General features: G+C 32.0%; 1 protein-coding gene across 1 annotated transcript; it reads left to right on the top strand.

Moving 5' to 3' along the window:
- The first annotated feature begins 5,670 nt into the window (after positions 1-5,670).
- Positions 5,671-6,111, top strand: LOC127714025 (uncharacterized). Its single transcript, XM_052219974.1, has one exon. It carries the CDS (start codon positions 5,671-5,673, stop codon positions 6,109-6,111), a length of 441 nt encoding a protein of 146 aa, XP_052075934.1.
- The last annotated feature ends 19,264 nt before the right edge of the window (positions 6,112-25,375 follow it).

Genomic DNA, 25,375 nt, shown 5'->3' with positions numbered 1-25,375 from the left:
TTTTATTCTCATTTCCAGCTCATTCTTTTACTTATGATAGTGGTTTTCTTCCTTCCACAATGTGTGTGCGAAGTAGTTATCTGACCCCCTGAGCAAAACAGCACGATTTTTTTTTGTCATTATCTACAGTTTCGCTGCTGGAGGTATGTTTGGTATTGATAAACAGATAATGGTTTGTTTTTATACTCTAATGAATGTCTTCAAAGATTGTTGAATGTCCACTTCTCACAATTATATCATATAATTAAAATCATAGAAATTACTTAAATTATTAAAAAACGGTTTGCATTTATTCCTGTGGAGCATGCTCATTTAGTATATATCTCTTTGTTGGAACGATATTTTAGAGCTTGAGTTTCCTATCATTATTTCCCTTAAGAAACTTTTGAACGGCACATTTTTTTTGAAATTTGAAATAAACTTGAGACTATTATTTATCTGTGATAAAGGGGCGAGGCATTTTCCTTATCAGAATGTTATTCAACTCGATGAAACATAAATACATTCTTAGGATCTGAAATGTGTGTACCCTCGAGTCTCCTCAAGTGGACTTTGCATAGAAAGTGATGAGAAGGAATACTGTGGAGTCATTATTATTCGTTGGATACAGAGTTTCGTGGATTTAGTGAGTACAGCCCGGGGATCAATGAATTTAAATGTTCAACAACTGCAAAATTACCATAGGCTTGTATGCAGTCTTTTGCAAAACCACAAAATTAAATATCCACGAAAGTGTAAGTTTTCCTCAATCCACGAAAACTGATACCCACGAAAACAAGCATTCTGTGAGTATTGCATGGCAATACATAGTCCCCTACCGGTTAAAAACCTACAACTAAACTTTTCAAACATATTACTAAAGAAAAGGACAAAAATCCAAAATGTCATTTATCTTAATACAATGTCGTTTACAAATATTTTAAAAAATGAATTATTTCCCTTTGAACAAAAATCTAGTAATTAATAAGTATTTCATCAAAAAATTAATTCTAGGAAAGGGCTTTAAATGTACAAGGAGAAAAGCTAAAATCGTGAAAATAGAACTTGACCTGTAACTTGTCATGATAAATCAATACACCAAATATCAAATAAATATCTTCAAGCATGAAGAAAAAAAGTCTGGAAAACTGATTTGCCGGACTGACGGATGGATAGACGGACAGACGGACAAACAGACAGACAGAGTGCAAACCTAAAGTCCCCTTCGACTTCGTCGGTAGAAGACTAATACATGAATCCAAAGTTTCTATTTCTGGCTAATGACCAAAGGAAAGCTTTTGCAAGCTATTACAAGGACTTAAGTGCTCCTAAACCTGAACAATTTGATGAATAATGTGTAAATTTATGAAAAATCCGACAAAAAGAAACATGAGAAATGATGAAATTTTTTGAAGACCAGGGAATACCTTCTATTTATTTTAATGCTGCGGACTTAATCAAAGCTATTGAAGAATTAAATATGAATAAAAGTGCTGATGAATTTGGACTACATGTACGTGCAGAACATCTCTAACTTTGCAAAAAGGAAATAGCACCTTACTTAACTCTTATTTTTCTGGTGATTAAAGAACTATATACTAATCTGACAACAAAAGTACAATTGCAAGGAGATCTTAGCATGCTTAATGAAAAATTTCCTGTTCACCAAGGTGTTCATCAAGGCAGAATTTTATCAACTTATCTCTAAACAATCGGTATACAAGATCTGCTTTTAGAATTGGAAAGAAACTATTTAGGCTTAAACATTGGAAACATTTTTGTCTATACTCCTACTTGTGCTGATGACATGGCTTTTATTGAAACAAATAGAGACAATCTCCAAATCATGCTTTATGTTTCAGAAAGATACTCCAATCAACATCATTACAAAATTCATCCTACAAAAACAAAAATGTGGAAATGTCACAAACCCTGATTGGACTCAGGTAACGGTATCAAAAGAAATAACTCATTTAGATATAGCTAGAAGCTGGACAAAGGAAGGAGAAATACATGTGGCAAATAGAATAAAACATGCAAGCCCTAGTGGTCTCTGGGGTGTGTATCGGATCGATAAACATTATAACCTTGATTAATAATTAATTTTTGATTGTATGGCGATTATTTTAATCTGATAACATTTTCGATATTAGTATTGATTTATGACGGATTTAACCTGCATTGATGATGTGATAAAGTACAGTATACGTTAAAGAAGTGGTACTCCAAATAATGTAGGTATTATTATGAGTAGAAAAATACAGTATACAGACTCGTTTCATTCCCCTTTCTCGAATAACCCTGGAATGGTTTTTGAACTTGTTTTGTTCATCCTGGAAAACCAACAAGTTAATAGCAAATGATTGATATGAAATAGGCCGTCAATGCGTAAGTGATATCAACATTCTTTTTTTTATCGAATGTCTGAACTGCTTATTGTGTCTAATTAACTGTTATCAATCGCGATGTCAACATATATCAAATTTGTGACTTATGTGTTATTTGAATATTGTCATATTGTGTATTTTTAGGTTGAAACATCATTTACAATAAAAAAGTTACAGCCTTTGACGAATTATCTTCATACATTTCAACGCAAGGCAATATATCTGTTGATGCCGATCACATAAGGTTAACAAAGAAGAAAAGAAGTACGGCCGAAGGGATTTCATAGAATATATGGTCGTTTACTAAAAGGAATACAGGATGAGTTAGTGACAATTGTGGTTGAAAAAATACTTCAAGATTTGGAAACAGCGTATACAAAACTAGAGCAAGACATGAGGTATTTTTAGAAGCATTTGATTCTGAAAGTGAAGAAGACAAACCAAAGATAAATGAACTTAATCATGATCTAACTGGTATGTACCGAGAACTTTGTAAATCAAGATCATTGTGTGAGAATCTAAGACAAAAGATAAAACATGAACAAGACAGTAAGCTAAAGGAACAAACTCGATGAAGCATGCTAAGAAAAATAAAGATACTGAAACGTTTAGGGTGAAAAAATTAGAGGCTCCTATTTTTGCTGGCAACATTCGTGATTATCCAAGTTTCACAGTTGATTATGAAAGACACATGCTATCGTCATACGGTAAAGATCCATATGCTCTGAAACAATGTTTAAGTGGTGAAGCCTTAACTGTCGTGAAATGTGTTGACAATGATTTCGAGGAAATGTTTCGGCGTCTTGATATGAAATATGGCAGAGCAGAGAAAGTGATCGATCACATATTAAATGAATTGAAAAGATTAAAGAAAGTTCAAGAAGGTGACAACATGAAGTTTATTTCGGTAGTAGAAACTGTCGAGAAATGTTGGCTTGATTTAGAACGAATGAACTTCGAAGCAGAGATGAACACAGCAACCATGGTGAGTCAGATAGAAAAACTCCTACCGCCTATACAAAAATGTGTATGGGCATTTCGACAACAGAAGACACAATCGAAATGTATTCCACTGAGTTTCAAAGAATTCTTATTTTTTTTGTAAGAGGAAAAGGGTGCTCTAGAGTACATGGAGTCTGTTTGCGTGAATATGGAACAGCAACAGGAAAGATAAATACTTTTGATGCAAATGAATCGGAAAATGACGAGAATAATAATGGTGTAGCCGTAGATCCCTTACAAGTGCAATTACAAGAGAACCAGCAAGTGATGAAACTGGTTGTTGAAGGTCTTGCACAGGTAGCGCTAGCAATGTCAAACAAACCGACAAATCGATACCATTCAGACAAATATACCGGTACAAATAGAAATACAGAAGAGAAGTTTAAGTGTTGGTATCACAAATCAGTTTATCATGAAATAGGTGCATGATTGTTCTATTTTTGCGAGATTAGATTGTCAGCCGAAGATTGATTTAGTGAGAAAAATGGTGGATGTTTCAGTTGTCTAAAGATAGGACATTTATCAAGAAATTGTCACAGCCGTAAACCTTGTGACATACAAAATGAGCTTCATCAAACATGTGGGAAAATTCATCACAAAAATTTGCACACTGCACACATGGATGGCATATCCTTTCATAACTCTACACAGGTGATAAACGATGACAAGAACAAGAATGGAGTACTATTAATGATCAGTTCAGTTCAGTGTTAGGACATGTCGTTGACAACACTTTGGGACCCTGGAGCGAACATGTCATTGATCACACACAAAACTGCTAAACGATTAGGATTATCTGGACAAGATATAACATTATCTATGACGAAAGTTGGAAATGTAACCAAACACGTACAAAGTAAAGAGTGTGTAATACCTTTGACTGACTTAGGAGGTAAAATATGGACAATAAAAGCATATGGCATGGAGGAAGTTACAGCCGCGATTGCAAGAGTTGATATGAGTAGAGTCGAACAACTGTTCAAAGGTATATACAAGAATGACATTCAAAGGCCAACTGGCCAAGTAGACATATTGATCGGCACAGATTGTTGTATTTTAATGCCAAATAAAGAAGAACACATTGGAAATTTACAGTTGATGAGAAATCAGTTTGGGTACTACATTCATGGCAGCCATCCACTACTAGAAGTCCCAAAATTGTCAAACCATGGCATAGTCCGTACTTACTGGGCATCTGGGAAAATCATTCCGTTAAATGATTTTCATGTATTGGACAGAGACAGTATTATGAACAAATTAGATTCACTTTTTGACATAGAAGGGCCTGGGAAACAAACCATATTAAAATGTGGCTCATGTAAGTGTGGCAAATGTGCTATAAGACAATCACAACACAGTATAAGGGAGGAGAGGGAATTACATATCATTAAATCAGGCATGACACATGATGAAGAATTCCAGCAATGGATAGTAAATTACCCTTGGATAAAAAATCCAAACAACCTTCCAAATAATATGAATTCAGCCTTATCAACACTTGGATCTACTGAAAAACGACTACTTCGAAATTTATTAGAATATGCAAGTGCCTACGATGAACAGATTATCGATATGGCGAAACGTGGCATAGCAAGAAAATTGACGAAGGAGGAGATGGAGAAACATAGCGGTCCGGTACATTACATACCACATCACGAGGTGTTAAAACCCGAATCAAAGTCGACACCATTAAGAATTGTGTTTAACTCTTCGTCATCTTATATGGGACACACTCTCAATGACTATTGGGCGAAAGGGTCCAATGTGATCAATGATTTGTTAGCGGTCTTAATTCGATTCAGACAAGAATCCATAGCTTTGGCTGGTGACATTTCAAAAATGTACAATGCGATAAGACTTTCACCGTTAGATCAGCACACACACCGATTTGTGTGGAGAAATTTAGAAACACACAGAGATCCAGATCACTATGCATTGTTAACAGTTACTTTTGGAGACAGACCGAGTGGAGCGATTTCGACGCTTGCATTACATCAAACGGCAAAAATATATCAACATATTTACCCAGATGCATCAAAAATGGTGATAAGAAACAGTTATGTAGATGATATATTACAGTCAGTTGAAAGTGTAGATAATGCTCGTTTGATAACCCAGCAGACCGACAAAATGCTGGCATGTGGAGGTTTCCGCATTAAACATTGGATTATATCTGGAAATGAAAAATGCGGCAGTACATTACAATCCGTATACTTTAGCAGCTAAGATTTTCATGCGAAAGCTATGCATAGAAAACAGTACGAATGACAAAACTCGAATCAATTCTCGGTGGGATTATGCCATGTCATCAGAATCACGATTAGAATGGGTGGATTTTTGCAAAGAGCTTTTCGACATAGAACAGTTGGAATTTCACAGATGTTTAAAACCCGATAATGCTGGTGGGGATCCCATGCTAGTTATATTTTCGGATGGAAGTAAATTAGTTTATGGAACATGTGCATATGTCAGATGGGGAACAGCACACGGAGGATTTGAATCACGATTAGTAACAGCAAAGAACCGTATAGCACCAACTAAACAGATGTCTGTTCCAAGACTGGAATTATGTGGAGATGTATTGGCACCTAGAATTAGACAAAAGTTAGCCGAGGAGATGGATTACAAATTTAGTCGTGTTATACACATAGTCGATTCGATGATTGTTAGGGCACAAATTCAACGAGAAAGTTATGGATTCGGCACATTTGTTGCTACAAGGGTAGCACAAATTCAAATTTAGACTGAACCGTCCGATTGAAGGTGGGTGCCAAGTGAATTCAATGCAGCGGACCTCGCGACAAGGATTACGTCTAATGATTTGGTTAAGAACTCAATATGGAAAAATGGACCTGAATTTTTGAATGATCCAATGGACCAGTGGCCTTTAAGGCAAGATTGTAATTTAGGTAATGATTGAGTTTATTTTTTATCTCAGTTATGTAGTTGTGCCCCTTCTGAGTTCGAAATATTTTCGTGTTTCAAAATGACACTGTATGAGTTGACAAGAAACACAATCATTGTGATACTAGTAATGATAATTATGAATGTGAAATGAGAAATACAATTTTGAACAAAATAATAAACACAAAAAAAAACAACAAAAAACAAAAATCAAACAGAAAAACCAAGAAAACACCCCATACAATTACAAATAAGATAAGAAAACAAGACAAAGAATCAAAGAAGAAAAAAAAGAAACAGTAGTATCATTATTAATGATAAAAATAATGATAATTATAATTATAAAACAGTCTATATATTTATAGAAGCTAACCATTTGTATCCCCTTGATCAGACTCAATAGAATTAACTCTTTTGGAAATAGCAGTCAAGACATTCAAAATTCTATTCGTCTTCAATTTTCTGTCATTCAGTTGCCACTGCACCCAGTGTCTGAAATACGCATCATTTAAACTGGTAACAAGAACTATTTGTAAAGTCGAAATTAAAACGACTAGAGACTTCAATTTGCTTTAGATAGTAAGGGTTGCAAAACTTGTAATATGAAAGGATGGTTTATTAGAAAATTATATATCAAGCACAAATAGCGTGTTAACTTATCGATACCATATAAGAATACAACATCTAAAGTATTTACATGAAAAGCAATGTGGAAATGCAAATCTGTTATTACATTAACTTTCCTGTTTGGAAAAAAGGAATCATTTACCAACCAGTCTTTCATGTAAAGTACATTTTGTATTCTAAGAATCAACAAAAAGTCAGTTTCAAAAATAATAAGAATGAATAGTTAAATATTGAAAATTTGTCAAGAATAGCTTGTTTAAGTTATACAAGCATTCGTTTATATAGATATCTATCATAATTTGTCCAATTCAACTGCACTAGCAAGGTCTCTCTAAAAAACAATTCACTATGTAACTATATTTTTGAGAGACAAAACACATCATTAGATTTAACAGTTCATTTTTCAACTTGTATACAAATAATCAAAACTATGTCTTTACATCGTGGTGTCTATGTTTTCTGTGATAAACCTGCACTCACTACAATGCGGATTTTCAAGTGACAGGACATCATTAGTATAAATACGAAAAAAAAAAGAACTCTGCGAGATACTTTTTCCTTTTGTATTTAAAAAGGTTATGTGTGTATTCTGCTTCATATGAGTACAAACAACAGGTCAACCAAAAAAAAAGGAGGCACCAATAGTACCAGCTTTGTTGAAATATAAGGAAACGACAAAGCAAGTATAAAAAAGAAAGCATTAGCATCACCCCAATGACATCAAATCGAAGCAAAATATGAAATAACAATTGTCTTGTAATCAGTAAATTTTGTCAAACACCATTATATTAAACACAAGACCGCCAACACATTTATCCTGATACATTTTCTAATACAATAATTCAGAAGAATACATTTTAAACAAACACATTATTTGCTCTATATTCTCTAACTACATTGGAAAAGCTGTCAATCCCGCACTTAGTTCAACGAAGGAAGGGTTGGTATAGTATTACCAGGGCTGGGAAAAAATCAGTGGGAAAACCTTGGTTTTTCCCGGTACGGGCAATACTCTCTGAAATGGGTTATACTGGGAAATACTGGGAAATACTGGGCAATATGATTTTTTGATAAACAAAATAGTTGAATAATCGACTTTCCTTACAATAGTTAATTGTTTATTCTAAATGTTAGGTGTATGTATTATAACCAAATTTACTATTATTTAAAGTTTAACCAATTTAGACAGAATTGATAGCAATTTTATAAATGTGTAGGAGAACTATCTATAACTCTTCGTTAGAAAACGTTTCGTATGTCTTAGAGTTGCTGGACCAATATTTTCTAAAATTTATAGACACTCTAAAGCAAATGAACTTTAAATAAATATTCGATTTTACATATTTCGTTATTTATGATTGCATTTGAAATTAATCACTGACTACTCTTAAAGATTATGGGCACCATTTTATATTACCAAGTATTACCCGGTAAAATCCAGTTAAACCCGGGTTTTCCAAATATTTCCCACTGAACAGTACAATACACATACAACCCGAGTCGAAACAAATCCTGGATAAAGGTATAGCCATATGGCGGATAAGAAACACAGGTAACCATAACAAATAATTACACAATATAACTAATCTCAAAGTGATGATTTATCAACAGACGAACTGAGTTATTGCTGCATACCAATTTAAAGGGACACAAATATTCCATCAGTTTATATAACTAGATAAAACACACTAATACATTAAATAAAACAAAAAAAAAAGTTTTATGAAAAAGTGTCGAGTATTGCAAAAGAGGAACAAAATATACCAAAGGGACATTAAAACTCATAAGACGAAAAATAAACCGACAACGCCATGGTTGAAAATGAAAACGACCAACAGAAAAACAACAGTTCACAAAATGCAACATATAAAACGAAAGACTGAGCAACACAAACCCCACCAAAAACTAGGGGTGATCTCAGTTGCTCCGGAAGGGTAAGTAGATCCTGCTCCACATGTGTCACCCGTCGTGTTGCTCGTGTTAGTAGTACACACCTGGTGATAAGTCTAATTCGGAAGGTCACATTCGTGTAAGAGGGGACGGGATTGTAGTTACGACAATTGGAACATATCCACTGTCATCTGTGAAACGGATCTTCCATAACGGTCAACCAACTCGTGATGGCGTCTGTAAAATTTACGATGGGTTGATTTCAACTTCACCACTAGGAACTTGGTTAAATAGATTCTTTGAGGGCAGCAACCCTCTATCATGGAAATCATGATAGGAAATACAAGAATATCTAATTAACTGGGAAATATATACTCCGTATGCTGGCGCTGCTGTAATGCTGCTACATAGAAATGGAGTGTTTACAATTGGGAAGCTGAAATCATCTCTTTTTTCGCAAAGTTTTGTTTTCAACCGACCCTCACTGTCTATTTCTAGATGTAAGTCAAGATATAAATATATATCAATAAATAAGTTGTATATTTTATTGTATCACAGTAATGCATCTAAAGATGACCATCTCAAGCTTTTATTGCGGAAACAGTTAGCTAGTTTCAGATTCAATCACTATGGGATACGTGGTACCATTTGTCTTTTAGAATAACAAAATGGTATACCAAGTGTAAATGCGTGTTAATTTATTGATATCAGATTAGATTACTACATCAACATTATTTACATATATGGCATATCACTTGTACAATTCGTATAGTACATGAACTTCCGTGTTTAAAATTAAAAAAAAAACCAGTTTACATGTTTACATTTCTAATCAACAAAACGTCTTTTCTATAAGATTAAGAATAATTGGTAGATATTGCATAGATGAAAAACATACATGTGTTTAGATATTAAACATTTATTGCAATGGGAGCCAATTTAACTGCATGTCACTATGGTTCATTTGAAATATAATTAATGATACATATTTCATGCTCAAAAACTAGGAATAAGAATTTCGAGAAATTTTTCAGAAACAATGAAAACTAATTGGTAAATTCAGAAATTCAGCATTTTGTAGAGGTGGTACGTAATGTATAAAGTTCGTGCCAATGTATTGATATCATATTATACAACCACATCAGAAATATTGTTCACGAATAGAATATTTGATGAACAATCCATATATGATATGAACTATCTTGTTTGAAATACAAACAAAAAATATACTTTTGATATATCTTCTATGTAAAGTACATGTTTCAGTCGTAGAAACAAAAAAACAAAAACGTTATTTCAATAATAATACAAATAAAGGGTTGTATGTTGAATATATGCGAAGAATCTTATGTTGGTTGGTATATATACATGCATTTGGTTAAATACGTATTGTTATGAGTAGCACGATTTAATTGATCTATTAGAACGGTCATATCACCATGATGACAGGCAATGCACGAAACATCTTAAGGTAAAATAATATAAGATATATTTCATTATTAAAGCTTATATATTAATATATTAAACTACATCTACAAATAGTGGTCTATGTTCTCTGTAATGATACTTGTTCAAAGGATTTGGATACGATTAAACAGTATACATTTGTTATCGAGCAAAGATAACCGCTGTTATACTTTAAGTTTCTGCCATGCTGCAGGAGCATTAACACGGGACCGTTGAACTTATTTCGAAAGCACAAAGTCCCCCCTTGCTTTCTTCTTAATCATTGGTATACCAATTGAATATTATGATTGTTTGCATATTAAACATTTTTATTGACAAATATCTCTCTACATAATATTTTTATTGGTGCATGACAATAGAGAGTTTTGTGATAAAGGTGTTGGTCCTTGAAGAAGACTTTATAAGTTTAATTCATTACAAAATAGTATTGACATTACTAATATAGATTCCACATCTATTTTTGCTTTTGAAGTTAGTTTTAAACATTTGATTTCAGGAAAGGTTCAGAAAGAACGACCAATGCTAGTATAACCAAGCCGATGCTGAAAACAGGTAAATACCGAGAATAACTGACAAACATTGGTCAATATTGGTCGATTAAAATTGTAAGTGGACCATTCTATAAAACTCCGTCCCGTATCTAGTAAACTGCTATTATTTGCTGTAATTCATGTACGCATGCAAGTGTTTAAGTCGACCAACCATTTCGAATGCTATCTTTCCTTCTTTCCTTATACATGTTATATCAATAGACATTCGTCATGGACAGTGATTTAATAGTGTATACTTATTGACCGGGTATGCGTGGAATAGTAAGTTTATTGTCCCCGAGGTGCTACGCCTCGGGGCAATAGTTTTATCCGATGGGACAAAACACATACTTTTCCACGAATATCTAGTCAGTAAGTGTTTTATTTTACCGAAAGAGACTACAGACACAAAGTAATGCCAAGTACTAAACGACATAGCTGACCAAAATTACTTTCAACATTTGAAAGAGACGACAGACACATAGGGTGACAATCGTCTGATTGTAAATATGGGTTCCAATAAAAGCAAGCAATTGTAAGTTTAAAGCTTTATGTTTTTTTTTTCTTCATAACAACCGAATTAAGTTTACAGAACAACAATTTCAACAAATTCATTTGATAACCAATAGTCATTACTTTTGTTGAAAGTAAAAATTTACAAAACAATTGTTAATATTGCTGATGGTGAAACCTGACGGAGAATGAAATCCAGCTGGGATCTGAAATGTGTTTAAATTACAAGTTGGTGCATTTGTCATGTCTGAGAATTATTTTGAACAGGCACTTGATGTGTTTCAAAGTTAGTAATGTCATTCAAAACATTAGCAATAGCTTAATCATCAGAAAAAAAGTCTGGTATTTCAACATCATTCACATCATTTGGAATATTAGAACAAGAAACAGTTGATGATTTAGACGGCACTGCAACTGGTTTTGGACCAGTTACGGTATTTGTAGATTTCTTTGAGGGGACAGGTTCTCCTTTCACAGCAGTGCTTACCACGTCAGACATTTGCCGTTTTTTTCTTCTTGCTGAGTCTATGACTGTACAAAGCAAGAGTCTTCTCTGACTTATGCCCACTAAGGCCCATAATATGTCTACCGGCAATGCCCCCATTGTCAAGGGCTGTGATGCAGGTACTACGTATGCAATGATTTGTATAGCGTTTAGAAAGTTCGCATTCTGTACTTATTTTGGGCATCATGTTACCGAGTGAATTTTTTCCCACAGGAACATTATCAAACCATAGATCATCGGTAGACGAAACACTGGACGCAAACTTCGGTCTCTGCCAAAAATTAGGATTTAGCGGGTTGAGTTTGCTCATGTACTTTGTAAATGTGACAACTGGACAATTTGCGTCACCTGAAATTCAAAATAAAAAAGTATAATAGGAAATGTTATGTATATGAATATAGTTCAAATATATCATGTTCATGCAGATGCGCAAAATGTAACAATATGTAGCTACATTTTTGTATTGTAGGTCCTTTTGATATATTTTATTTTTAGTTTTTGTGGTAATTCTACATACATTAATGTACATGTATTTTGCAATCGCGACATTTCTACATGTGAATGAATCATTGGTTTTTCATTTCTTTTTTTTTTTTCGGTTTGCCGTGTTTGTTACAATTCCAAATAATGCGACAACAAAAGTTCAAACTTAAGGAAGGTGCATGGACAGTCTGCAAAAATTAAATGGATAAATGTTTTTACTATTGTACTGATTTTAACTTGTGATGATTTTACCTGGTATTTCGTACATTCTGCCATCACTACGATCAATGTCAGTCAAGTTTTCACCTCTGTGATTCTTCGTGTGACGTCTTATTTTCAGTCCAACATACTTTCTGTCCTGTCCGTCTCGTCCAAGTTCAAAGTCAGCCTTCTGCACTTCTGTAAGATTCTCCCTTCCACGATTACAGAAGTAAAATTGATTTTCAAAACATGTTTGTTTCTGCAGGGACTCTGGAGTATCATGTGAATTTCTCATGACTGTACAATTTTTGTAGGTCCTCGGGACTTATGACATCTTTATGTGTGACGGTTCCTAATCCAATTTTTGACAATTTAACTATTACTGCCTTGAACATTGCATTGTATGTTGCAAAAATATCATTATTTACAATATCTAAGTCTCTGGACTGTATGAAATGTTTTTGTAATCTAAAACGTATTGTCGACATTGACTTGTAGGCATAATTATTTCCGTCTGATTTGCGGATTTATCCATAGAACTTCCTGGGGAAGGAATTAAGAAGAGTTGGATCAACCTCATTCAACTCTTCTAAAGAGTTCAGCTCACCGTCTTTTTTTTAAGATAGTCTGACATAATTTTTTTTGCAGTTCGGACAACTGATTTAGTGTTTTTTGCATCGTTGTCCATAATCAAACCTTCTAAATCTCCATCTGAGAGCGATGTAAATCGTCACGATTGAGCCATTATTCTGTCGTCTGATGATGATTTGGTGTGTTTTCGAACGGATCGGGAATCGACGTTAATAATTGTGATGAACTTTGAAAGTCTCAAATGAATTGATAAAAACCACTTATTAATAACCAATCCCGTAGCTGCATTTGAAATTTCGCGAAATATAATGACGACTACGGTCAAATAGTTTCACCCAGGTCCAAATGTTGGAAACTATTTACCGGTCCAATAGTTCAACGCTTGCAATTTGAAAAATAGTGAAAATATTGTGTACTTATTTTATATAGAAAATGATAACTGAGGTATAATAATATATCATATAATTCGTCATCATTCAAGTCCTTGATTCTTACTGCAACATTCCAATATTTTCATTTTGCACTGGTTTTGCTTTTGTCTTATTTACTTCTTTAGATAGAAGTTCCAAATTGGGTCTTTCATTTTGAAAAGAAATGTTTGTGGTTTGAAGCTTTGCATTATAGAACCTACACAGTAAAGGATAAAGATTTTCCTGCATGCAGGAGTTTTTTCTCGTAGTTGCAATAACATGACATCTTTTTTGTTTAATTGGTCTTTTTTACTTTTGTTACTTTTTATCTTATTTGAACATTAATTTGTGGCTGGTGTATGATATTGTTTTTAACAATTATTGTTATACTCATGTCACCATGTGATATATAAGGCTAAAACTTTAAAACTTTTTTAACTTTTATTACGAAACATTGGTCTGATTACTCATCAGTTCTACATATATACATTTGACGAATATCTACTCAGATCAAAAGAGAAGTATGTAGATAAATTTGCACAGCCGTCAACAATGAGTAGTGAATACTATAGGTACCGACACATATTCAGCTAATAGATAAGTAATTGATATTAAATGTGTACTAATATGAAAAAAAAATATTGCTCTGTACTATAACGATAGCACTGAGTTGGAAGTTTAACCTATCATATATAGATATAAGAAGATAATGTATGAGTGCAAATGAGACAACTCTCCATCCAAGTCACAATTTGTAAAAGTAAACCATTATAAGTCAAAGTACGGTCTTCAACACGGAGCCTTGGCTCACACCGAACAGCACGCTATGAAGGGCCTCAAAAACGACTGGCGTAAAACCATTCAAACAGGAAAAACAACGGTCTAATCAATGTAAAAAAACGAGAAACGAGAAACACTTATGAACAACATAAACAAACGACAACCACTGACCATCAGGTTCCTGACTTAGGACAAGTGCAAATCAATGCAGCGGGTTTAAACATTTTAATAGGCGCCAACCTTCACCCTAACCTGAAGCAATAGTGTAAAATCACAACATAGAAAGACACACTATAAAATATAAATTGAAGTGGCTTAACTCCATCAAAAGACATATTAACAAAAACAAGTGAAAATACACTGAACGAATAAATTTGATATATGACACAATGTAAATACAAAATTAATGAAACAAGGGGGTTAGATGTAAAACAATATCAGAAAGACAACCAATAATAAAAGTCAACTCACCCGTACACATTGACTCAAAGGCAACCAGTATTTGCTTTATATCAACATGTCGCTCGCTAAGCATAGAAGTAGCAAATATAAATTTTCAAGTATGGTTTACCTGGGATTTAACCAGTGACCTCCCGCATACAAGGCGTTTTTTGTCGATTTGACAGAGTTTTACATGAAAATATATTCATTCAAAAGAAAATTGCTACTTAATATGTATATGTTCATGTTTTATATTCACCCCATTAAGGTAAAAGTAGCAAGTATGTAATAGTGCATTTTGTGATGTGACACACTACCCAGGCATCCAGGTAATACTTATGCTTATTATGTTTTAAAATCTGAATGCGTTTTGTTAGTCCAGAATGTGTAATTGACAATTTTGAAAACAAAATGTTATTTGCATCTATTCAATGAGTATCAAACTATGGCTTTTAAATTCAAATTCATTTCTTGCTGGGTAATTTACCTACAAAAGATGTAAGTGACCTACATATTTAATATTTTATAACATACACAATTTAATGTTTAATTTGTGAGTGCAAATTGAAATGAAGCGGGGAAAATGGGAGTGGTAATTAAAAAATTGAAACAAAAATCTATTATGTTTAAATGATATATGAAATTTAAAACATAAAGGAATACAATTATCACTGTCAAAATGTTGATAATTTCACTTATCTTTCCAAATATGCAACTTTTTATAATAATTGCAAGAGCTAATTCAAACGATAAAGGTATATGACATAGAGGACAACACTTAATAAGAATGATTGGGATTCTTAGAACGTTGAAAAAGAAAGAAAAAGGGTTTGATTTTGTGTATGATCTATTGACTATTTGTTATATCTTTAACAGTTATATTTCTCCTGATTTCATCGAATTATTTCTTTCACTTTGCAAAAATTGTAACATGAAGAAAACGTATTTAGGGAAGGGATTAGTAGTGAAACACTTTTATCCAAAGAGATCAAAAGTCAAGGACAAGTAACTTTAATGGATTTCCAATCAAACCCAGATGCAGACCTGAGGTCAATTACATGCCAAAGTAATTAACTACATTTCAATTACATTGATTTTTAAATGTAATTAATTACATCACAATTACATTGATTTTCAAATGTAATAAATTACATTACAATTACATTGCCAATGTAATTAATTACATTTCAATTACTTTTCTCTAAAGAAATGTACATGTAAAAGCTATATCATATAGGATAAAATCTTAAAATGGACAACAGACTAGAAAGAAACTTGCATACATGCTGTATTTAACAGTGAAAACATTTGTACAAGTTTTGTTTTAATTAAGTTTTCAGTGTTCAACTGTAATTGTTTAATTAAATCTGAATTAGATTTTCAATGCTTATTATTTAATTGCAATTATTATTTTTATGGAGAAAAAATTTATTAAGATAAAGATATATATATAGATACAAATGATCTATCATTATTCTTAAAAAACTTGTTCATAAGGAAAAATTCAAAACTATTTTTTAAAAAGTTAATTCAGATTTGTTTAAAGTTTTTCTTATTTACCTCATGTGAGTTACAAAATTTTACCTATTTAAGCTTGCCCTTACTAAATTTCAAAATTTGTCTTTTGGAAAGTCAAAATTGTCAAGTATATTGGACTCGATTTTTGTATGTTCTTGTATGCTATATTCACAATTGTGTAGATAGTGTTTAAATATATCCATCTGTACAGATTTTAACATAAATATATGATATCTTAAAATGAAAATTGTCCATGGCATTTTAATCAAGGGAAATTTTTGTACTTCATAATTAGTTATGTAAAGGAAAATATCCTGAGGCTAAGATTATTGTTGATTGTTATTACAACATATTTACAAATTATGTGCCAATCATGTCAATAAATTGGTATTGTTTTTAATTTTTAGATTTTTTATGTATGTATTTGAAAACATAAATAATTAAATTAAATACAAATATTTTTTTTTTACATGTTATACTGATTGTAAATAAACTATTTAGGAATTATATATTTTTCAACACATACAAATGTTTATCAAGTATAAAAAACAAGGTACCAATTACATAAAGTATGCTAAATGTAGTAACAAATTCAACTTGCAAGTACATGATGTTTGAATGAATCAAAAAAGACTAAAATGTTTGAAAATTTCCCAGCAAATATCTAAATGTAATTGAAAGTAATTGAAATGTAATTCATAATTACATGGCAAAAGGCAATGTAATTAATTACTTTCAATTACATGTAACTGAAAATATGCTGAATTACACATTGCATTGAATTACATTCAAATTTGTAATTAAATTCAGCTAATTACAATTCCATATAAAATGTAAGTGTTTTGTGAACCTGTTTGTCTTTTTGTAGTCTTTCTTTTATTTGCTATGACGTTCGATTACGAGTTTTGAATTATTCCTCGGTATCTTTCGCCTAATTTTAATGATGTGTAGATCATCTAAAAAAGGAAATTATTCCTTACATGCAAGATAAGGGAAATTTCAGTCAAAATTCTAAATATAGATAAAAGGAGACAGAGGTAAACGTTAAGATTAATCAAAAGACATCTCCATTGATAGATCAAAATGTCAGGAAGTCGAAAATATCTAGTTTATGTCGATACGAATTCTGAACAGTTATTTGTGTAAAGAATTTGTCGAGAAATATTCCAGAAATTCAGGAATATTGGAAATATGTCAAGACTGAAATCATACAAAGCAATGATGTCAAGAATATGTCGTGATATTTTCATCTAAAAATGAAGTATAATTAAGAACGTCGAGTTATTTTTCTGTCAAATTGAGACACAAACTAGTAAATGTTGACTTTAAGCAAGTTGTAGTGTTGGTTGCTTAGCTGTTCAATAATGACAAAATAACATATCAAACATTTATTGCGTGTTTATTTATTGAATTTATATCAGATTTCTGCTACAAGCATTTGTTTCATATATACCAGATGTGCAATTCGTATATCACATTATCTTCCTTGTTTCAAATAAAAACAAAATAAAAATCTATAAACATGTTTTTTGTGCAAAGTTTTGTTTTCAGTCTACGAATCAAAGCATCATTTTTTATAATCAAAAACATAAGGGGATAAATATTCCTGATATGACAGGAATAGTTTGTTGTGCGCTAAATATACCTGTATCAAATGAGAGTAAATAGTAGCGAAATTTAACTTCACAGTCCGTAAGGTCCCATTGACAAACAATAAACGAAGCATACTACGTAAACAAACTCAGATTCGCATTTATAAACTTACGTACCTATCAATACAATGTATCTATATATGGTTGTTTACATGTTTCTGTTATCAAACCTACTCACAAGATAAGCATACAACAAAAATCGTATACATGTCATTGAGTAAAAACAACCGCTGCTGAAATTGAAGTTTCCGATGAGGAACATGTGCATTAATACGACACTGATTCAATTATTTTGAAAGCATCCTTTCTTTTCTCCTCTTATTTATTTTTAATCATTGTTATAACAACTGAAATATTCAATTGAAATCTATTATGGTATCGCATATCAAGAATTTTCACAGACGTAAACCCTTGTACATGATGCTTTTCTTGCATGATAAGAATGATATATTCTACAAAAGTGCTGATGCCTGAGGAAGACTTAAGAATCTTAATGCAGTTAGAAATTTAATGCAGTTACAAAAAGTATTGATATAGATCACAAAAATTCCACATTATTTTTTTTTCGAATTGGAGATAGGTAAATACTTTGACTGCAGACACTGTTGGCAACTCCCTCCTCCCCCGGTCAGTTAAGTAGGCCGGCGATGAAAATGTTAATACTAGGAAATACTACCAAGTCAAATACTAGTTATTTCTGGTTGATTAGAACTCTTGAGTGTAAAATACCATAAAAACTAGTTTCTATCGGGTGAATTGCTGTAAATTTCTGCCAGTAATGCAAATATTAAAGTGTTTAATTCGACAACATTATCCATTTTGAATGTTCCATTTCCCTATATCAATTGAAATTCAAAACAGAGGTTTCTGGTTTATGAGGTTTATGCTCATCATAATTAATAACTTGCTTTATTTCTGAATACAACATAGCTATCTGTTCATTCTCAATATTGTTGCTATTATCTTTCAAATGTAATCATTAAGTGTCATAAAAAAAAAGTTATGTGTTCTATATGTAAATAAAATTGATAATGCAAAGGTAAAAGGTACGCCTCGTTGAATATTTGAGGAGTTTGGAGCCATGCATTATAGAAGTCATAAGAGTAAAGGTAATTGCATTTTCTGAATATAGCAGATTTATATTACATAATTTATTGATACAAACGGTTTACCTAATTCAACTTTTGACGTTTTACTGTTAATTATATTAATATATGTTTATTCTATTGCATTGTTTAAGTAATTTCGCCTATATACATTTGTCTAGGTGTAAGTTACAATTTTTCTAATTATATCTACTTGTATCTATATTAATCATTTTACTTATATCAACATTTTAAAGAGAAAAATGTTTCATTTCAAATGTTGATATAAGTAAAATAGTCATATGTTTTTTATCTGATGTATGCTATATAATAACACCTTAGTACTGAATTAACCATAGTTCATGAAATATATGATTATCATCTATTTTGATAAATTGAATCAAACTGGAGAATAAATAAAGGCAATATAAGGATACCGCTGTTCAATAGTCATAAATCGATTTAACTGAAACAAATCCGGGTCACAACTGAGTGAAACCCATCAACTATAAGAGGAAACAAAACGGAACAACAGAAATACTGCACTGCTAATATAGCAAACGCCAACATACACAGAAACGGACTATGTGATAACAACTGCATTATTCCTGACTTGGTACAGGACATTTTATGAAAAAGTGGGTTGAACCTGGTTTTATGGCTAGCCAAACCTCCAACTTATATGTCAATGTTGAAAATTCCGCTAAAATGACATATTACGTGACAGGAATACAGTATAAATAAACGCAAGAACATTCAAGACAGAGAAATACATAAATAAATAATAGAATAGTACATTTCAACAAGTAAACCACAGATTAACAACGAACACCTAAAATTAGTTTAAGACAGAACACAAATACAGCACAATAGAATAATGAACTGTGAGAACAAAAATAATAATTTACCTCTATATTTTAATGTATCAATTACAACAGGATAATTTTCTCAGATGCTAAAAAGAAAGGACATATATGTCCCTTCCCCCTCATCCATCCAGCGGTTCATATCATAATGACATGTTTGCCATTTCTTTTCATTCATTATAAGAATAAAATAAAAGATAATATCTTCGAAAAATAAGCTTTCATATTCAACATTATCGCAAAATATGAGGTTAAATTTGATCAGACATTCATTTGTGTGTTTTCCACAATGGACAGGTGTAAATGACATAATCCCCATGAGTCACCAGGTATTTCTTCAACTGATACAATTGAAACTGGTAGTTTTGTTTTTTATACTGTCATGTGAATCGTTTTAAGCGCTTCTCTCACAGAAAACCATGCAAAATTTGAAAAATCGTCCAGGAAGGTGGTTAAAACTTTTCCAGCTAATGAAGATTTTTATGATCTTATGTTCAATGGAAACCAGAAAATACATGTTAGACTTCTCTGACTTGTGTCTATCTTTAGTAACAAGCTAATTTGCATAATTGAATAAAATTAGCTAAAAATTCCTTCAAATATAGGTTAAGTGGAAAGTACTTTTAAAGTCACCATAATAGTTCTATTGGGTTTCTAGCCTTTTATATTGTGGAAATATATATAAAAGATAATAAATTATGCATTTATAAAGCGTTTTTTTTTTTTTTGCAAACTTATAGGGTGCTCTCTTTAATGCCTTATTTTGTATAATATAACATCATTGTCATTTACTAGCCAAGTTCAAGTCACTGGTTTTCAAAAAGGTGAGCATGAAACCCCTCATAGCAAATTAGTAAAAATAGCCTTATTTTTTACTTTGAATCCCCACCTCAACCCTTTTTCCATATTTTTTACTAAATCAATTTTGAGTAAATATCAAGCAAAATATGGTGTTATTAACATTTTAAATGCTGCATTTTGAACATTTAAAATACTTTGTAAATGTATAACTTCTGAATAAATAAGATTTAAAACTTTCACTAGAAGATTGTTGTCAAGAGTTATCTCCCTTAAATCGTTCTCCAAAAGACTGTAAAGAAGGTAACATCTCAGATGCAGATTTCCCTGTAAACTGGACCCCTGTTGTGTACACTTATCGCTACATCGGTGCGAAGCTTTAGATGGAATGGCGGACCAGTTTAACTTCCCTGACACTTGCAACTAAGCCTTCTTGTTTAAGTAGGGCCTTACCTAAGCTCTATGAGTGGCATAAAGATACATCACACTTTGTATTGATGTCAATTTTGCAATGTGTAGAGAAAATTTTTGAGAAATTCCAAGTTTTCTCACGTTTTGTCAGCTCAGATATTACAGAAACGCAAAGCTCACACATAAGATGAAGTTTGCTGTTGCTGATATGACCACAACGAACCTCAAGTTTAAAGCATGTTTTGGGACTTTTCCGTACAGAAAACTGAACAGTCACAAACAGCCTTTACAGGGTATTCACATATCGAAATGTCAATGGACAAGGTAAATATAAAAAAATAGATCATTGTCTGCATATATAATATTAAAAAGGGTCTGCTGATACAATATCTATAGTTGTAATGAAATTTACCTCAGCTGTAATACTTTTACAGTTTAGGATTCCAAGTCCAGAGGCTCTGTCTCTGAGGAGCCCAATTAAGAAAATCACTCCAGACTAAGAATCCCAATATGGATTACCCAGGTAAAAGCCACTAGACATTTTTGTGACAAATAAATATACCATCATGTCGGTACATAAACACTAATGTCATGTATGTAAATTTGGCAAGATATAAAATAATACTTGTATTTACTTGTATATCCGATAGCAATACTTTTTATATGCCCGTTTATGGGACGTATTATGTTATAACGTTGTCTCTCAGCCTGTCCGTCCGTCTGTCCGTCCTTCCTCAACATGTAGGACAATAACTCAACAACACTTTCATCAATTTGCACGAAACTTTGGGGAATTGTTTATATTTATTGATATGAGTTCCCTTTTGCTTTTACTGAGGTTTAGATTTTACGTTTTGAGTTATGGGGTTTTATTCGTTAAAAAAGGGAGATTTTCCAGTTTTCGGACAATAACTTCAAAATGGTTTTACATGATTTAGTAGTTTTCATGAAATTCTAGTGAACGTTTTATATCTATTAATTTAAATAACCTCCCTTTAGTTTTTTTGTACGTTTTTGATATATTGATATATATGATATTGAGAAGAAATTGAACTTTATTTTTTTTTAAAACAACAGGCGCTCATGGCGCAGCTGTTTATTTGTCTCTCACATTGCAAACATAAATGACATATATACCAAAACCCAATATAAGGCATTAACATTTCAGTATAACTGTTCGATTAATTATGTTGTAAGATTTGTTGTGAAAAGAGCTCAAGTAGTTTAAAATCAGATAGATAAAATAGATAAGAGGAAAGTATGTGGGGGTTATAAAAGTCAGCAACCCAATGACAAAAGTTTCACAAATCAGAGACATTGGTGATATATCCTTCGTATGTATTATCTAGGCTTCAACATGCAGATTACAATGACAGTTGAAGTACATGTATCATCTATGTCAAGCTCTAAATTGTTCCTTATTTTCTGCGTATGAAAATTGGGAATAAATTAAACAGAAACAGTCAAAGTGGTTCATTGGTTCTTGTCTGTCATATTTGTTTTTCGTAAATTGTTTTGTTATAAAAATATGCTGTTAGTTTTCTCAGTTGACATTTTTCATGCCGGGAACTTTTATAACCAACTATTCTGTATCAGTGTATGAGTATTGGTTTTTTTTCTCATTGTTGAAGGCCAAATGGTTGCCTATTATTGCTTACATACATTTCATTTGAACTTTGGTGTAAAGTTGTCTCATTGGCAATCATACCACATATCCTTATTTTTTCATAAAGATCTGCTGTTAATCCCTAATTTTCAATTGTCAAAATTTACACTTTTGGTTAAAAAAAATTATCCGTCATTATTTAAAACTTAATATTTTTTTCTCCTTGACTGACATTTACTTACGGTATGAAAACTTGTTTGGTACATTTGTACTAATTACTCTCTCTATCATGTTATATTGGATTTTTGGTTTGCACTTTGTCTGTCTGTCTGTCTGTCCATCCGTCAGTTCGGGAAATCAGTTTTCCACACTTTTTTACTTCGTGCTAGAAAATATTGATTTGACATTTGGTATATATTTTCATCATGATCAAGTATCAGATCAAGTAAGACTTTTGTTGCAATCTGATGATTTTGTGCAGAGTTGCGGTCCTTGGACTTAGAAAATTCACCGAGATAATTCGTTTTCCACTCTTTTTCGGTCATGCTTCCATATATTGTAAATTGTTACAGATCTAGTACAAATTTTGTTCCGGTCTGATTCACTCAAATAATCAGTTTTGTTATCATGCTGTAGATATTGAATTGATATTTCTTACAATACACCATGCCAAGTTATAGATCAAGTATAGAATTTTGTTCCAGTATAATAAAATTTTAACTGATAGGGGACTATGTATTATCATGCATGATGCTATACTCTCATAATGCTTGTCAGAATGAAAATTCATTATTAGTATTTTAAACATGTATAAAAAATTGTGTAAAAGTAAGTTAAAATTTAAATAAACCAATTCTGTCTACATTACAGACTTAACCATGCAGGCAAAATAGAAATTGTTCTCAGGAAAACTTTTAAAGGAATACATGTATTTTTAAGGTTAAGACTTGGAAATCAAATTTAAAGTTATCATGTTAGTACATACATGTACACGTATGATTACATCAGTTTTTTGCACACATGAGTAAAAGGAGATGTGGATTATATGTCAATGGGACAGCAACCCAACATTATTGGCGATTGTATTAAAATAGTTGTTAAGATGTTGTTTCTTTCTGTCATAATTTAGTTTCTGTTCAAAAGGGTTATATTTGTAAATCTAACAGTGTATTTTTTTCATGTTTCAGGTCGTCCAGGCTATTTAGTGAGCTCATACTTCCGAAACTATTCATTGCTAGAGCAGTATAACCCATATGTATAAGAAAACACAGCGACCTATGAATGAAAATTCAGCAGTCAAAGCTACTTACTGTTTAGCATGATGCTCATCTTTTTCTGTTCATGTCCTGATCTGCATAAATCATGATAGAAGCTGTGGAGAAACTATTTTATACTTGAAAAAAAATGGTACAAAATGGATCAAATGGATAGAAATTAAAGTACATGTTTAAGGTAGATAGGGTGTCTTCCTCCATCTTGGATTTTGAAATACCAGAAAACAATCGGTCTAGATCTTTAATAAAATGTGCAAATTTTGAGAGTAGTAGGTAATTCATGTGTAGGAATTTTCATTTCAATATAGAAAATAACATGTTTTATCATATTTATGGTTGTATTAAAAAAAAAACAGAATACTTTTGTTTGATTCAATTTTTCAAACTTTGCCACAAAAGGGGAGGCAACTCAAATGTAAGGGCAGATAATTCAGATAAAGTAACGTTACAATAGAATGTGTTAGGAATTTACCTATTTTATTATGTAGCAAGAAAACGGGTCCCGTGACCCAATTTTTTCTTGTTCTTATCTGAAAGCATAATATTAGAGCTATCTTCTCATATTTTATCTCAAAATTCTATGGTGTAGTTTTCGTTTTATGGCTGAAAATTAGGTTTTCCATGCATAATCTATACAAATTCTGTCAATTTTGCACAACCTGTTGCGTGAAAATAAGCCCCGTGACCCATTCTTTTTATTGATTTTTTTTAAAAGCATGATATAAACTACATTTTGGCAAATTATTAAAAAATTCTATGGATTATAATTTAGACACCCCATCTACCTTAATAGGACAAGACTGAATATACAGGCTTCAAAGTGAAAATTTGCATGTGTGGATATGGTCGATATATTATACTTAGCAGTTACATAAGATACTGAATAAAATGTCAGCAGATATTCAGAAAATGGAGTTGGAAAGGCTACATTGCAGTAATAGAAAAGTATAAGGATTCAATCTGCAAGTGAAAAACTACTTATAAATACATGTATATGTGAAGCTTGTGTAGAACTGGAAAAGTTCCTTATTGTATGTAATAGTCAGAATGAAGCTCCAAATTACACGAACTACAATAGTTGCCTAAGTTGGATACTTTGATAAAAAGGAAACTGATTAAAAACTTAACAAACTAAAGAAATCAATGCATCCTTTCTGTAAGAAAAATCAGAGACCTCATCCACCGAACAGTTAGTTTCTGAAAATGAAAGTGAATTAGTGACGATAGTGAGAACCTACCCAAAATAAGAATTATGCTATTCATGGTAAATATAAGATTTGTTTTAGTTTTTGTGAATTTGCAATGAGAATTATAAGCCAGAATGGAAGAGACAATTCATCAAATAGTTCAGGGACAATGATATGGCTACTTTTGCTGTAAACTGAAAGTACATCAAGTCAGCTGGTATCAATGATTTTTAGAACCATAAATTCTATAATGATTTGAATGTCATAA

The sequence above is a fragment of the Mytilus californianus genome, unplaced genomic scaffold (assembly GCF_021869535.1).
Source record: "Mytilus californianus isolate M0D057914Y unplaced genomic scaffold, xbMytCali1.0.p SCAF_9, whole genome shotgun sequence".
NCBI classification, from domain to species: Eukaryota; Metazoa; Mollusca; class Bivalvia; order Mytilida; family Mytilidae; genus Mytilus; species Mytilus californianus.
This window is presented reverse-complemented; position numbering and strand designations above follow the sequence as displayed.